The following is a 14703-nucleotide window of genomic DNA, read 5'->3' as shown; positions in this document are numbered from 1 at the left end:
GCCAATTTGCGGCCCCCTGGCAGTTCAATGCAATTTTCATTGATTCTAATTAAAATGGGCATCTTAGCCAAAAAATCCGTGCCCAACAAGCAAGGAACCGCCAGGGACCTCGAAATTAACACAACGCCCGAGGCCGAGACCCCCCCGATAGAAATATTAGCGTCCACCTGTCCCACGATGCCCATACTACCCCCGTTCGCAGCGATGCAGGAAGCGTAAGCCGGCCTCACGGCCCCCGGTGGGATGTTCAAAAGATGGAATATGACATCCGAAATAATGGTCGCGGACGCCCCGGAATCCACCAAAATACGCACGTCCACCCCTTGGATCGACCCCGGTACAGTGGACGAACCTGTAGCGGCCGCGACAACCCGCCGAGCTAACTTACGCCACTGCGTTATCGAGCGACAAGGCGCAGATACTGGCCTCCCATATTTTAGAACATCCGCGTCGCACAACAACGGCGATGAGTGAGGTGTCAGGCCTTGCCGGGTGTCTGGTGCGCACCGACTTGCCTGTGCCGGAGGGTCTTTCTTTGGGACGTCCGCGATCGAGGCCTCCTGCTGGGGCGGCCCCGGAACCCGGGCCCAGCAGTCCCTGGCATAGTGGCCCCGACGGCCGCAGCGGAAACAGTCGACGTCGGGTCGGCGCGCAGCAGGCACCCCGTCCCGACGTGGCCGCGCCGGCGGCGGAGCCCGCGGCCCCGGCTCGCTTCGAGCCGGCCACGGAGTGGAGGCGGCCGACAGCTCCTTTGGGCCGGTCGCATCCGGCACGTACACGGCCTTTGTAGGGTCCCACCCTACGGCCCCCCCATCGACGACAGGACCGCCCGTCCACGCCGTGACTTGTTTCCAGCGGCGGAGATTGAACTGGGCGTCCAAACACTTAGCCGCGGTCCGGGACGTGAGTTTCTCGTGACCGCAAGCCGGCATAGGAATGCCCAGATCCCGGGATAACTCCAACATCTTCCCCAAGATGAGAGGTTCCAGCAGGTCAGGCTCCGTCTCCGGGTAAGCGGCCATCGCGAGTTCCAGCACGGCGCCCCTGTACGCTACAGGCGACTCCTCCGGTGCGCGTTGCCGCTGCACGAAGCGGCGATGGGCGTCATCCGGTGGCTCGTACGCGTCCGCCATTTCGTCGAACACTCCACGCAATGTTTTCTTCTTCGCAGCTTTTATAGAGCGAAAAAAACGAACAGACTCATCGTCAAGGAGAGTCGGAAGCACCTCCAGCGCCTCGGCGTCCGTCCACCTTGCCGTTCGTACCGCCGCCAAAAATCGACAAGCGAACGCACTCCAATCGCCCCCGATGGAGAACTCCTTAACAGTTGTAAGGTGACGACTGCGGCTCCTTGGCCTGCTTCCGTCCGTCACCGACTCTTCCGGCGGCAAGTTCAGCAAGGCGTCGCAACGCGGTGTCGCCAAGATGGCGGACGATCTTCGTGGCGGCCCCAAGATGGCGGCTTCCCGCCTTCCGTGGTGCGCCACGCCCAAGATGGCGTCTTCCCGCCGCGTGGTCGATGGCGGCGCCATCGAAGACGACCCGGGCTCCTGCCGATCACCACCATCACCTTCCAACGCCGCCCTTGGCGTGACAAGGTCACACAACTCCGTGATGACGGTTTTTAGGGTCGCCAGTTGCTCCGCCATCCGGGTCCATCTTAAATCTTCGTCCTTCAACGCAGATGGGTCGGGCGCAGCGGCAACCTCCTCCACACCCGGGCCCTCACGGATCTCTCCCTCCGCCGAAGTGAAGCCGACCTCAGGAGGAAGATCGTCGTCGTCCGATGATGAAGCCGACGCCGGAGATGGGATATTCTTCTTCCTCAGTTGTTTCGCCATGCCGTTTCACTTCTGACTCCAGTGTAATAAAAGGACTCGAACACTTCTTTCTGTCTTCGTGTCTTTATTCAGGTTCACGTCTTTACCCACACGGCACTCTGTTATAACTCCTGTATTTGTAGCCCCCGGCTATTCACTGCTATTATAGCTTCCTCACCCCTCTGACTCTCTGCTTCATCTACTGTAACCTCCTCCCTGCAGACTTGCTGCTACCCCTATGTGCAGACCCTCTGGCTGTCACTGTATGCAGACCCGCTGCCCACTCTCTCTGTGCAGCCCCGCTGCTGACTGCAGCCTCCTCGCTGCTTCGGGTCGGTCACCGCTGGCCAACGGTGCCGATCCTCGCTCCCCCCGTGTTCGTGGCGATCTCGCCACACCCCGCTTCGCCCTTCGTGGCCTTCCTCTGTTCCTGGTTCCCCGTCACTCCCCCTGCTCTTCCGGTTCCCCTCCTTCTATACTCAACCCCTCTCCCCCCACGTGACCTAACTCCTCCCCCCCCTGACGGCACCTCAGAAGGGCCGTTTACAACCGCATTACACATCCACTTGGCCTAAAACATTCACGTAAACATCCACTATACCACCTAACCACTCATACATACATTCACTCACTCACCCACACAGGAACTCCCCAACACAGTCATTCAAGCACACACAGACTCACTCGCCCACCCACAAACTCTCATGTTTTCTCTCTCATTTGCTCACCCCACCCACACACTGAATCACTTGCTCACCCCACCCACACACGGAATCACTTGCTCGCCCACACATTGACTGGCTGATTTGCCCACGCACTACCTCAATTCCGCACAATCTTACCCACAAACTCTCTTGTTCCCACGCCGACTCACTCACTTGCCCACACACTGATATTCTCTAGCACCCAAAAACACACCAACTCACTCACCCGCCCACCGACCGACCCGCTCATCCACTCGCCCAGAAACTCACCCGCGCCCGCCCTCCCTCTCGTCCCCATGCAGCCGCCGCAGTTCAAGCTGGACCCGCGTCTGGCGCGATTGCTGGGGATCCACACGCAGACGCGTCCCGTCATCATCCAGGCGCTGTGGCAGTACGTGAAGACTCACAAGCTGCAGGACTCGCACGAGCGCGAGTACATCCTCTGCGACAAATACCTGCACCAGGTGCCGCTCTCCTCCTCGCCTGCCCGCTCACTCGCCCGCTCGCTCGCCACGACGTGTCTCACGAGCGTTGTGCTGCTCTCGCCGTGCGGTCGCAGATCTTCGAGTGCCCGCGCATGAAGTTCTCGGAGATCCCGCAGCGCCTGCATGCACTGCTCATCCCTCCCGACCCAATCATCATCAACCACATCATCAGGTGACGATGACGCCGCCACTCGCTCGCGTGATTTCTGTCTGGTCGTCTCTGATCTGATTTCGTTTTTGGTTAAACGTTCGCTCGGACGGCGGTCACCGACACGCTCCGCCACGGCGACCTTGCCACCTCATCGTCCTGTGCCGGACATCGCACAAACGCTAAAAACAATTAACTAATTACTGACGGTGGGTGGGGGGGGGGCTACGTCCCACGTGATCCCACCGCCTCCATTCCTCGATGCCACAGACGGGTCATCACGGTGCTGCCGGCACCGCCGGTGGTACTGGTTGGAGCTGTGTGCCTAGATCCCTGCCCCTGTTGACCGCGGACGTTGTCGCTCTGCTCCCCCAGTGTCGACTCCAACGACCAGAAGAAGACGGCCTGCTACGACATCGACGTGGAGGTGGACGACACCCTCAAGACGCAGATGAACTCGTTCCTGCTGTCCACTGCGAGCCAGCAGGAGATCGCCACGCTCGACACCAAGGTGCCTCCTCCCACCCCCTCCTCTCGGCTCCCGCGTCCACCCCCGCCAGCCCCCTCCCAACCCCCCCCCCGCACGCATACACGCATGCGTCCGCTGACTCCGCGCGTGTCCCCCCTCCTCCTCCAGATCCACGAGACCATCGAGACGATCAACCAGCTGAAGATCCAGCGAGAGTTCATGCTGGGATTCGCACGCGACCCCCAGGGCTTCATCAACGACTGGCTCCAGTCGCAGTGTCATGACCTGAAGGCACGGAGCTGCTCCAGGCTCGCCGCCTGCCCCATGCCACGCACACGGGCACAGCTGCCTCTCACCACCATGCACTGTCAGCTGTCGTTCACCCTCGCCAGCCGCGTTGTCGTTCGACGCTTGGCGCCGTGAACGCAACGGACCGCCACCGAACCACGCTGCACGCAGCAGCCTCTCCCTGTTCCACACCAATACCCCCCCTAGCCACCGCGACTACTCCCTCTCACCACCAGCACCACCAGCACCACCAGCACCACCATCACCACCACCACTCGCCACACTTACTACAATACCAATACACACCCTCACCACATGAACTGCACTACCTCTACACACTGACCACCCCTAATCACCATCACCACATTGACCACACTGCCCTGACTCTAACCCCCCCACCCCCCCCACCGTGTCCCCGCTTGGAGTAGACGATGACGGATGTGGTCGGGAACCCCGAGGAAGAGCGCCACGCCGAGTTCTACTTCCAGCCGTGGGCGCAGGAGGCCGTGTGCCGCTACTTCTACTCCAAGGTGGGCGCCCAGCACACGGGCACGGGGGGGAGACGGGCACAGGCAGCTCACACAAGAGGGAAACTGGCGCAGATGGTTCACACGAGGCACAGCTCACACGGGACATGGGTGGCTTTCTCAGGGCTCTGGGAACGTAGTGTGTGCGTGGATTACACGGTGCGCACTGGGAATGCAGGCCAGACAAGTTGCACGAAACACCCAAGGCCACATGAGGGTCATTTCACTTGTGATCGCTCAAAACCGCGAAAAAAACCCCTCTTTTGACCGCCTCCAATCTTGATGACATTTGGCACACGTTGTAGGTTCCATAGAGACATTACGAAATGCCACAAGTTATGGGTCAATGTTTTTCAGATGCCCGGGGGGGGGGGGGGGGATTGGTGGTTAAAGTTCGACGAGCAACAACTCCCTTAATGTTAGAGCTATATTTGAAATCTTGTTTTCAGCCCTCTCCAACCCCATATGCGGAGACATAAGACATGCGAGATATTCCCAGAAAAGGTTAATGATTGTTGTGCAGCGAGTTTGGTGTCGTGAGTATGTTTGTGCACGTCCGTGGCGCACTTGTGCATGTGTGTGCCGCGCGTGTGCATCTGTGGGTGGGCGCGTGTCGTCGCGCAACATCACGCGTGTGCGTTGGGTGCGTCTCCGTCCACAGGTGCAACAGCGGAGGCAGGAGCTGGAGCAGGCGCTGGGCATCCGCAACACCTAGCATGGTGCCACATGCTCGTGTACACGGGGGGGAGGGGGGGTGAGAGAGGGGGGCGCGTGGGTGGTGATGGGCTACCAGATGACACCTCCCCTACAGCCCACAGCGGCCTCCCCGCCCCCCATCTCCACTCCCCTCTCCCCGGCAACTTAGAATGTCTGCTCGTCTCAGGTGAAGGCGCCGGTCTGCGTGTGCCGTCGTGACTGCTGGGGCAGCTCGCTGTAGATCTTATTCAGGTATCAGTAGTGGTTAGTGAACGCCCCCCCCCCTCCCCCTCTCCTTCTCACAATCCTCGTGCTTCCCTCAACTCCCTTCTCCCCCCGCATTCCTCACTGCCCCCCCCCCCCCGCCAAGTGAGTTCTCAGCTGGTTTAAAAAAAATCTACTTGAAGCTTGAAACTCTCCCCCACTCCCTTATTCACTCTATACTCATCTATCAATGGCTTATCTGCCATAAATGTTTTAGTCATCCTCTACTCATTCACCAATCAACCTCTGCTTATTCCTCCAAACCTCACTGCCCTGACTCCTCGGGGTGACGACCACCACCATAGCACCATACCAACCACCCAATGTCCACATACGTCAACCACCACTCCCGCCCTGTGATTATCATCATAACCACCCCACAATGTATACCACCCAGTGGCTGTCACCACCCCACATACCCAGTGACTATCACCATAGCAACCCAGTGACCACCAGCACCCACCCTCCTACCCATTATTGTCTTGGCCACCTCTGCATTTCCCAGCCACCGGACTTCATCCCCCGCTCCCCCCTCCCTTCACCCCCCATTCTAACCCCAGGAACCCCTGCCCAGTCCCTGGGCCGTGTATCCTCGCCCCTGGGCTGCGTTTATGAGCTTTTCCCTGCTGCGCTCCGTAACGGATTTTTCTTCCCCAGAGCTCTCCGCCCCTTAAGGTACTGTCTCTTTAGTAGAAGTTAGGAACATTATCCTGATGAGAGCGGTAGAATGTGATGGCCGAAATTGGGTTTTTTTTTGTAAGAGCTGTGGTTTTAATTGCGTTGAGCATTTGTTACTCTTCAGCCAAGGGACCATTTTTGTGTCGTCTCACTGGTGTGACCGTAGTGTTGGGGAATATAAATCGGCCTTTTAAACTTCCTCACGCGTCCGAGTCTCTGTGGGTGGAAGAGGAGGCTGGAGGTGTGGGTCTCTATAAGAGTCTGTGAGGGTATGGGTCTCTCCTTTTGAAAGTCTGTGGAGCTCCCTCTGTGAAACGGTCTGTGGATATCTCTCTGTGAAAGAGTCTGTGGATCTCTCTGAGTATGGGTCTCCGTGTGAGTGTTTTTGTGCGAGCCTGTGGGTCTCTTTATAAATCTGTGGGTCTCTGAGTCTATTTGTGAGTCTTTGGGTCTGTGAGAGTGATTCTCTGTGGTGGTCTATGGGTCTGTGAGTCTTTTTCTATGCGAGTCTTGGTTTCTGTGCGAGTCTCTTGAGTGCGGGTCTGTGAGTCTGCGTCTCTGGGTCCCTGAGTCTCTGGGTCCCTGTGTGAGTTGTCGACACACACATTCCTTTCTCCTTCAAGTCACTGCCGTGTCCATATTGACATCGGTTCAGGCGGTCATCCTTCTCCAATCAGGTGGAGACCTTTCGGTTGCCCTCACCCTTCCTGGATCAATAAAATCTCGGACAATTCCACAGCCACTGTCGGCGAGACACGGAATGAGACCATAACGCAGAGGTCATCGCGGCTCACCACGACGGACCCCTGCTGTCCGACTGCCTATTAATATTCAACGGCCCAGCAAGGCAGTACCCAGATCACTTTGGCTCTCGGCTAGTTCAACGTGTGAATACTGTATGTTTCCCCAAGGCCTCTTCTGTGAGTTCGGTTTAACACGGCCAGGGCTGGAACGCCATGTCAGCTGATGCTGCCTGTTCACCACCATTGGCAAACCGAGCTCGACGGCCCAGCAAGGGCCTGTTTTTTAGGGTTCCAGGATAAATTGAATGGAGCCGATCCGTGTCTCCTACCATGCTGGTGTCCTTCACCGGCACCTCTAAGTACGGTTGGCTACGTACTGAGTAAAAGAAGTTCATCATAAAGGTTTTTGGGTTAAATTGCGTAAAGGGCCATCCATTTAGTGCGTACACATGGAGGGGGGGTTAACCCAAATGCGTATGCTTGCGTGTGGGTGGTCTACTGACAATGTACGCATAGGAAAGGGGGGGGGGGGGTGAAGCCTCGATAATAATTAGTCTACATTGGCCTTCAAATGAGTTGTCTGTTTGCTTAAACACGTTAATATTATTAATCCTTCATCGTTTTTGCGTGGATTAAATATCGGCCGTTCTATAGGATTCGGGGGGGGGGTGAGTCAGGCGTATGTACGCGGGGGGGGGTATAAAAAGTACGCGTGCGTACAGGAAGGGGGGGAGGGGTCAAGTTTTCACATTTTTGCGTACGTACTAAATGGATGGCCCCGAAGTATAAATGTGTCGTAACCCTCCACCACCCGACACAGCCAGTAAGGTTTATCACGTAAACAATGCGCCATTTAGTTACCACGTCAGCCCACCGGTGTGTTGGAGAGTAAATTCACATTTACAATATGAGTAGTACGACGTTTCGCTGGTGATTACATGCATCATCGTCACGGCGAGACCCGGTATTACATGCATACATATTCAACTGAAAGTTCTCCATACCACGCGTCGCGACAACAAGCTCCGTGGGCTGGGCCCTTCCCACTAAATCCCTTCCGCCTCTTTCACTCCCTGTCTGTGGCTGGAGGGGACGGTGTTTAATGTAGGCCTGGATTCTATCGGGATGTTTGAAGGGGAAGTCTTATTTTTGTAAATTTCCACCGCATCGTTTAAAAAGAAGTCCCCAAAGTGGAACTCGTCGAGGAAGGCCACTGACCGTGCACCACGCGTTCCAGTTGACCTCATCGCAACCGGTGCCGCGGGTGGGCCCCGGTGAACGCGTTCGGCTCCCCCGGTACTTGCCAAGCGATTGCGGTGCCGGGTCGGCCTGGTTGGAGAATCCAGCCGAGCCTGCGTTGCTCCCCCAGTGCTGGTGTAAAGACGGTATCGGTGTCTCCCAACAACTTTAAACACCGCCCCCCCCTGCCGAGCCCTCCCAGCCACTTCGGGAAAGGTGAGCGCATCTTGGAGACACGTGGCTGGCAGTGTGGATGGTTTCTGGAGAACAGCGCAGGCGCCTGCCCAGCAAGACTCCTTTGCATCATCGAATTGACAACAGCCTGAAGCTAAACAAGCGAAGCACCGACATCGCTGTAACAGGAAAGTATGTTTTAGCGTCAACGTGAACCCGTGGCAACGCAGCATGCGTTGTGCATTTTCCTTTAAGTGCCTCTCGTTTACAACAACAACTACGCGTAATTGATGTACAGGAGAATATACATCTCTTATCACTCGACCATTGTGACCAGGGTGTTTACAAATACACTTCCCTCGAGATGTGTAATAATTTAGAAAAATGTTCGAATCGTTTTTCAACTGGTTTTAGGGCACGAGTGGGTTCGGTCAAATCCATTGGCACCACCAAACTAGTTTTGCGTAGCCAGACATGACATGTCTCCACCACGAGCAGATTCCGTTTCGGAAAGATGAGCACACAGATACTGCTCTGGGATTAAACACATTTTTGGTTAGGTATTGGCAGTGGTGCTTACACACGTGCCAACATTCATCAATAACAGTGGCACTCCTTTATAGCAGGCACAGTGCGGTGCTTGATGAAGTGGCAAGCTGTACCGTCAGGGATTCCTTTAGTTCTAGATTTGAAGTTTTCGTGACTGCAACGATCCATACTCTTGGTTCTTTCGGTAAAGTCACGTCGGTAAAGAAAATAATAAATACAATTAAATCACTGACGTTTCGATTGCAACATACCTGATGATGATTGCTTGTGTTGCAATCGAAACGTGATTTAATTTTAATTATTCTGTATTTTATTTTTATTCTTTTCTTTGCCTACGTGACTTTACCGAAAGAACCAAGCGTATGGATTCCTTTAACTTTGATACCCAACCAGAACACATGAACAACCATGCCGATAACAGTGCAATGGAAGTGGGGTTGGTGGATGAAACACGACGTCATGTTACCAGGATAGTCATTATTGGGTCCGTAGGCCAGCCTGTGGATTGCCTTTTGGGAAAATGGGTCGATTAATGGGGTGAAGTTTCATGAAGTCTGAACTTGGCATTCGTGTATTATAGTAGTCTCATTGCATTACTGGGTCAGTGGGTTGACTGGTAGGACATCGGGTAAATATTGCGTGAATGTATTATTGGGTCATCGGATCGGATGGTGAGTTGTCGGCTCTAAGATATTTGGTCAATGGGTCAAGCTGATGTGTTTCAGGCCATCTACTCAGTACACACAGTGGGCGTGCCCGTGGGTTGGCGGTTGAATGGGGGTCGTCTGTCGGGGTCAGTGGGTCATTCGGCCGCCGTGTTGTCGTCTGGGAGCGTCGCTTCGTGGACGAGGTCTGCGTGGGTCTCGTGTCTCTGCAGCAGCCGCCTGCAGGCTTTGAGCAGAGCCTCGGCCCGTGCCACGATCCCCACCTCGTGCCCGCTCACTCTCGCTGTGGAGAAACGCGATCGCTCACGGTCACCAGCATGGCCACACACCGCTCGCATCCCGAACTGAGCAGGGCCCGACCCAGGCTCTAAACACTCGAACCAACCAGACCATAGTCCTAACTCTAACCAGCATAACCAATGAAAACCTATCTCTAACCATAACCACACTATGATAATTGTTTTTTTACCCTTTTATCTGGCAACAAAACTGACACCTTTTACAAGGAGTCGTGTTTTCATAGACCACAATACCTGCAGTCATAATGCAAACAAAAAACATAACTCTGATAATGTATGCACTGTCCTTGAAGTTGATTGGTCCACACCCGAGACAACTCGTGCGCCTTTTGGCGTCATCTGGTCCAACACCACGTGAGACTAGGCTCTAAGGAAAGCTGTCTCGGGTGTGGACCAATCAACTTCAAGGACAGTGCATACATTATCAGAGTTATGTTTTTTGTTTGCATTATGACTGCAGGTATTGTGGTCTATGCAAACATGACTCCTTGTAAAAAAAGGTCAGTTTTGTTGCCAGAAAAAGCGTAAAAATATAATTATATTTTTTACTGGCAAATGAGGTTCCAATGGTATAACCACACTAGCCAACCAAAACGATCGTTACCCCACGATACTTGATACGCACCTGATAAATGCGCCAAGTTGTGCGTGTGACAATTGATGATTTACAATCGTTCAAAATATTTGACATTTAGGCCAATAGTTGCGACGGTGGAGTTGACACTGGTGCAGCAGGTTGGTTTGCACGCCACAGCGACCGCACGTGACTGGAGCTGCTCCACATCAGCCGGCGGCGTTGTCGAGGGCTGCCCCTTTGGGTGATGGCAGGAAGGCGGAGGGAGGGAAGAGCCGATTGGACACGATGTGCCAATTGAGCGGTTGAGTGGTGTGGATATCTACCCTGCGATGGCAAACACGAAAACACAAGAAGGCTGGCTGGCTAGACGAGCGTGCAAAACTATACGAGTTACGAAACGGAGAATAAATGAGAAACTATACAAACGATTACAACAATCTCATCCTGAATCGAACCGCGTGGCTTCGCGCATTGAGGGTTGAATATGCTGGGGAAGGGAGTGGAGGCGGAAATGCGACCGCTTCGTGAGTGTCACGCAAAAAAGCCGTGGGCAGACTAATACGTAAACGTAAGAGATCAAAATGAAGAATAGGTTATTACCGTATCTGGCAATGTTACATGTGTTAAAGATGAGAATAGGTGTTACCCCTTCGTCTGGCAACAAAACAGGTGTTAAGATGTTAAAACACCAAACTGAAACCTTTTACAAGGAATCATGTCCGCATGAACCACAAATAAATATTAAACAATTTTTTTACTTGCATTGTTAAGTAATTGTATTTGTCACTAGCCTTAAACGTCCATTTGTTCATAAAAGTTGAAGGCGGTATAGTACTATAGTAATAGAGCAAGTGCAGAATCACTGAACCGGAATTGATATCTTGAAAGCATTTCGCGCGGAGCCCTTGAAAGTGCGGGGCCCGTAGTATTTGTAGTCACCTTTGCTACTGAGATCCGGCACTGGGTGGGTGGGGGGGGCCCGGGGGGGGGCCCGTTCGTGCGTTACCAACGAGGATGCCGACCATGCGTTCCACGTCCTTTATATTGGGGGCCTCCATCTCCCCGTGCGCGGCGTCGTGGCCAAGGCCGCTCAGGTCCTGGGCCGTCCCGACTCCCACGCGCTGTGGCGGCGTTCAGCCAAGGACACGCGTCACTCAGAGAGTCACTTGGTCACCAACTCTCAAAGGACAGAGATCCCGCGTATCACCTGAGACTGTTGGGGGGTAAATGCTGTAAGCGTGCATTTGGTGAGGCCGGTACGGCACACGAGGGGGTGATGTGGCCAGCACCACGCCCGGTCGCATGTTTCCCCAGGCGCGATGTTGACACGCCACACCAGGTACTCGTTTAAGGTTAAGTCGACTTGGATGATCGTCGCTGGTGTTGACCGTGAGCGGGAATCGAACTCGGGTCCCCGGCTTCGTAGCGCAGAACGCTCCACTACCGCCTCCCCACTCTCACACGAAGGATCGTGCGCAGACATGGTGACTCGCACAAATTCAACCACTCGATCCCATGTACTCACACTCATCTACCCTCACGCGTTCACATTCTCTCATAAGCAGTATGGGAGAGTGTGAGTGATGACTGCGGGATGGAGTTAGGTAATTGATGGTGCTCGTGAGTGATGTGAGGATGTTGAGTGATTTCTGATGATGAACCAAATTGATCCGATGATGGTGGTGAGTGGTATCTGCAGGTTCGGTGGTGTGTGCCACTGCACAGTCGTCCACTCAACCTCCAATGTCTGGACGTACGTGTCATTGTCATTGTGTGCGAACGTTGTCTTGGGGTGGCATTGATCTCCCGAGGACAGTTCTGTCACGGGTAATTTTTTAAAATGTTATTCAGCACCCGAAGAAACACAAAGACAAAGATCCCCTGTAGAGCCTCAGCAGACCTTTGGGGCAAGTGCTGTTTGCGAGCACCGATGAAGGCCGGCACTGCGCACGAGGTGGTAGGTGGGTGGCCAGCACCACTCCCGGGCCGCCTTTGCATCCCCAATAGCGATGCTTCACAAATCTCTGCGTGATCCCACCAACCCTTGCCTCCTGCAAAGCATTGCGTCTCTTGCAGCTGCTTCAGCAAATTGGTCTAGTGAAGGAGCTGATGGGCAGATGGACAGGGCGAGTTAATAAACGGGCACGTGGAAGAGTTCTGAGCATTCAAGCAGGTAGGTGGAAACAATGGTGACTGATCATACAACATAAAGGTGTTCTCTATTTACCCAGGAAAGCCTTACCGAGTCTTAACATCCTGCTGCATTTGAATATTTGGCCAAGAGCATCAATATTTGGTGCGTGTGGGAGGAAACGGCATCAATCAACATGCCGTGAACACAATTTGCAGGTCAATGCTCCGGACAGAAGGATTCAATAATCCATTGATACACTTCCATCGACTGGTCACCTCACGGCCTATAGCGCCCGGTATTCCCAGGGAGTCTCCCATCCAAGTCCTCAGCTCGGGCCTGCTTACTATCCAAGCGCTGATGGGATTGTGTAGCGCATTCAAGGAGGCTTGGTGTGGAGGGGCAATGGACAGGCAGGCGGGACGATCGGGTACTTTGTTCTGCGTACGGCTGGTGTCAATGGTAGAGCAACTTCGATTTTACACCGATGCGGTCGATGTTCAGATGAGTTCGTCAGGAGTCGTGGAGTGGTGCATCATCGTTGCGATGCCGCCTTCGTGTTTGCGAATCGGGCATCAATCGAGTCGTTAAGTAGGTACAATGTTTGCGAGGTGGGTCGGTGTTTTGGATTATTCCTCAAAAAAAATCCAAAACTTGGGCTGGGATATGAAATTTTGGATGATTCGATAGGGGGAAAATATTTTTTAATTGATTCCAAAAATGTTGCTTCCAGCGAATCACGTCCGTGCGTTTGCTGCCCAAAGTGGAGTCACGTGTGGGGTACGGAGACGCCTTCCATTGTGACGTAACGTGAGCGACACGAACCAAAACAAAAATTAAGAAATTATCCCTATACATTTTTTCCCTACAATTCTTAAATCTTAAAAGTATACATCGTGGGTGTATGGCCAGAGAAGGGTGGACGGGTGTTGGAGACGGTCGGTGGGTTGGGAGGGCTCGTGGTTCGTCAATGCTGGCGTCTTCCACTTGAGGATGCATCCTCTTGAGCTCGGCCATTACGGGTTTGCACCCCCTCCCAGGGGTGGGGGGCCCACCTTGACCGAGGCGGGCAATGCACGGCTCACTTGTAGCAAAGGGGCCGTCCATAAATGACGTCACGCGATTTAGGACGATTTCTGACCCCCCCCCTAGTCACACGGTGGCAAATATGACGTCACAAAACTCTGCCCCCCCCCCAAATTAAAACATGCTTCAAATCGCTTTAAACTATTGTCATTGTAGTGCGTATTTAATGTGGCGCTGCACTCTGATGTTGTAGGAGAAAACATTTATTAAAAAGTCTATTTAATTAAGTAGAACGTGTTGTCTATATTTATTTAAAGTTGCGCATTTTAATGTGACGTCACATTTCTCGCCCCCCCCCCCCTCGTCACACAGCGTCACAAATGTCTGACCCCCCGCCCTACGTGCGTGACGTCATTTATGGACGGTCCCAATGCCGCTGAAATGACACGAGGACGCCAACTCCAGGGTAACTTTTAATTTAAAGCTTTCGTGACCGCAGGGATTCATATCATCAGATGACGATTGCTTGTGTTGCAATCGAAACGTCGTGAGAATTTTATATTTTTATTATTTTATTGTTTCCCTTCTACGTGACTTTACCGAAAGAACCAATAATACAGGGTAGCTTTTCTTACACAGCGCAGTTCTGTATTTGTATTTGCTCTGCATCGTTTTACGACTTAAAACGATGTAAAAACTCGCTTTACTACCCGGCTTCGCCCGAGGCTTGGATTATTGTCTTGGATTAATAGACGGCCTACGCGGAGGGTGGCACGCTGCGTGACGTCAGCAGGCACGCTGCGTGACGTCAGCAGGCACGCTGCGTGACGTCAGCAGGCACGCTGCGTGACGTCAGCAGGCACGCTGCGTGACGTCAGCAGGCACGCTGCGTGACGCTGCCGCATGCGGTTAACATCACAGATGTGACGTCACCGCTCACTTACCGTGCAAAATATATACATTGTTGCGCCCCCCCCCCCCCAAATACAAAAGTCTCTTTTTTACTTTTTTCATTATGTACAGTCTGGAAGCTACCCACATGCCAAATTTCAAATTTGTTGCACGTCGGGGAGTACGCCAAACATTTCGAACAGACACACAAATTTCCCTTTTATTTATTTATATAGAAAAAGTGCGTCACGGGGATACATGACGTCACCTTCAACGGCCAAATGACGTCACCTTCAACGGCCAAATGACGTCACGCGACGCGAACTCGGT

At 53.6% G+C, this 14703-nt stretch overlaps 1 protein-coding gene across 2 annotated transcripts in view; it reads left to right on the top strand.

Annotated features, from left to right (window-relative positions):
* The window catches only part of LOC133349762 (SWI/SNF-related matrix-associated actin-dependent regulator of chromatin subfamily D member 1-like), a 38623-nt gene extending 32345 nt beyond the window's left edge, over window positions 1-6278 (top strand). For both annotated transcript variants that reach the window (XM_061563479.1, XM_061563480.1), the window contains exons 8-13: window positions 2827-2988; window positions 3084-3181; window positions 3533-3668; window positions 3795-3917; window positions 4343-4444; window positions 5103-6278. In XM_061563479.1, coding sequence (XP_061419463.1) covers window positions 2827-2988; window positions 3084-3181; window positions 3533-3668; window positions 3795-3917; window positions 4343-4444; window positions 5103-5156 — 675 coding nt within the window. In that variant the 3' untranslated portion in view covers window positions 5157-6278. The remainder of the gene's footprint in view (window positions 1-2826; window positions 2989-3083; window positions 3182-3532; window positions 3669-3794; window positions 3918-4342; window positions 4445-5102) is intronic.
* The last annotated feature ends 8425 nt before the right edge of the window (window positions 6279-14703 follow it).

This window comes from Lethenteron reissneri, chromosome 31 (genome assembly GCF_015708825.2).
Source record: "Lethenteron reissneri isolate LAM-NWPU_2019-01 chromosome 31, ASM1570882v1, whole genome shotgun sequence".
Lineage (NCBI taxonomy): Eukaryota > Metazoa > Chordata > Hyperoartia > Petromyzontiformes > Petromyzontidae > Lethenteron > Lethenteron reissneri.
Note: the sequence above shows the minus strand (reverse complement) of the source record. Positions and strands in the feature narration are given on the sequence as shown.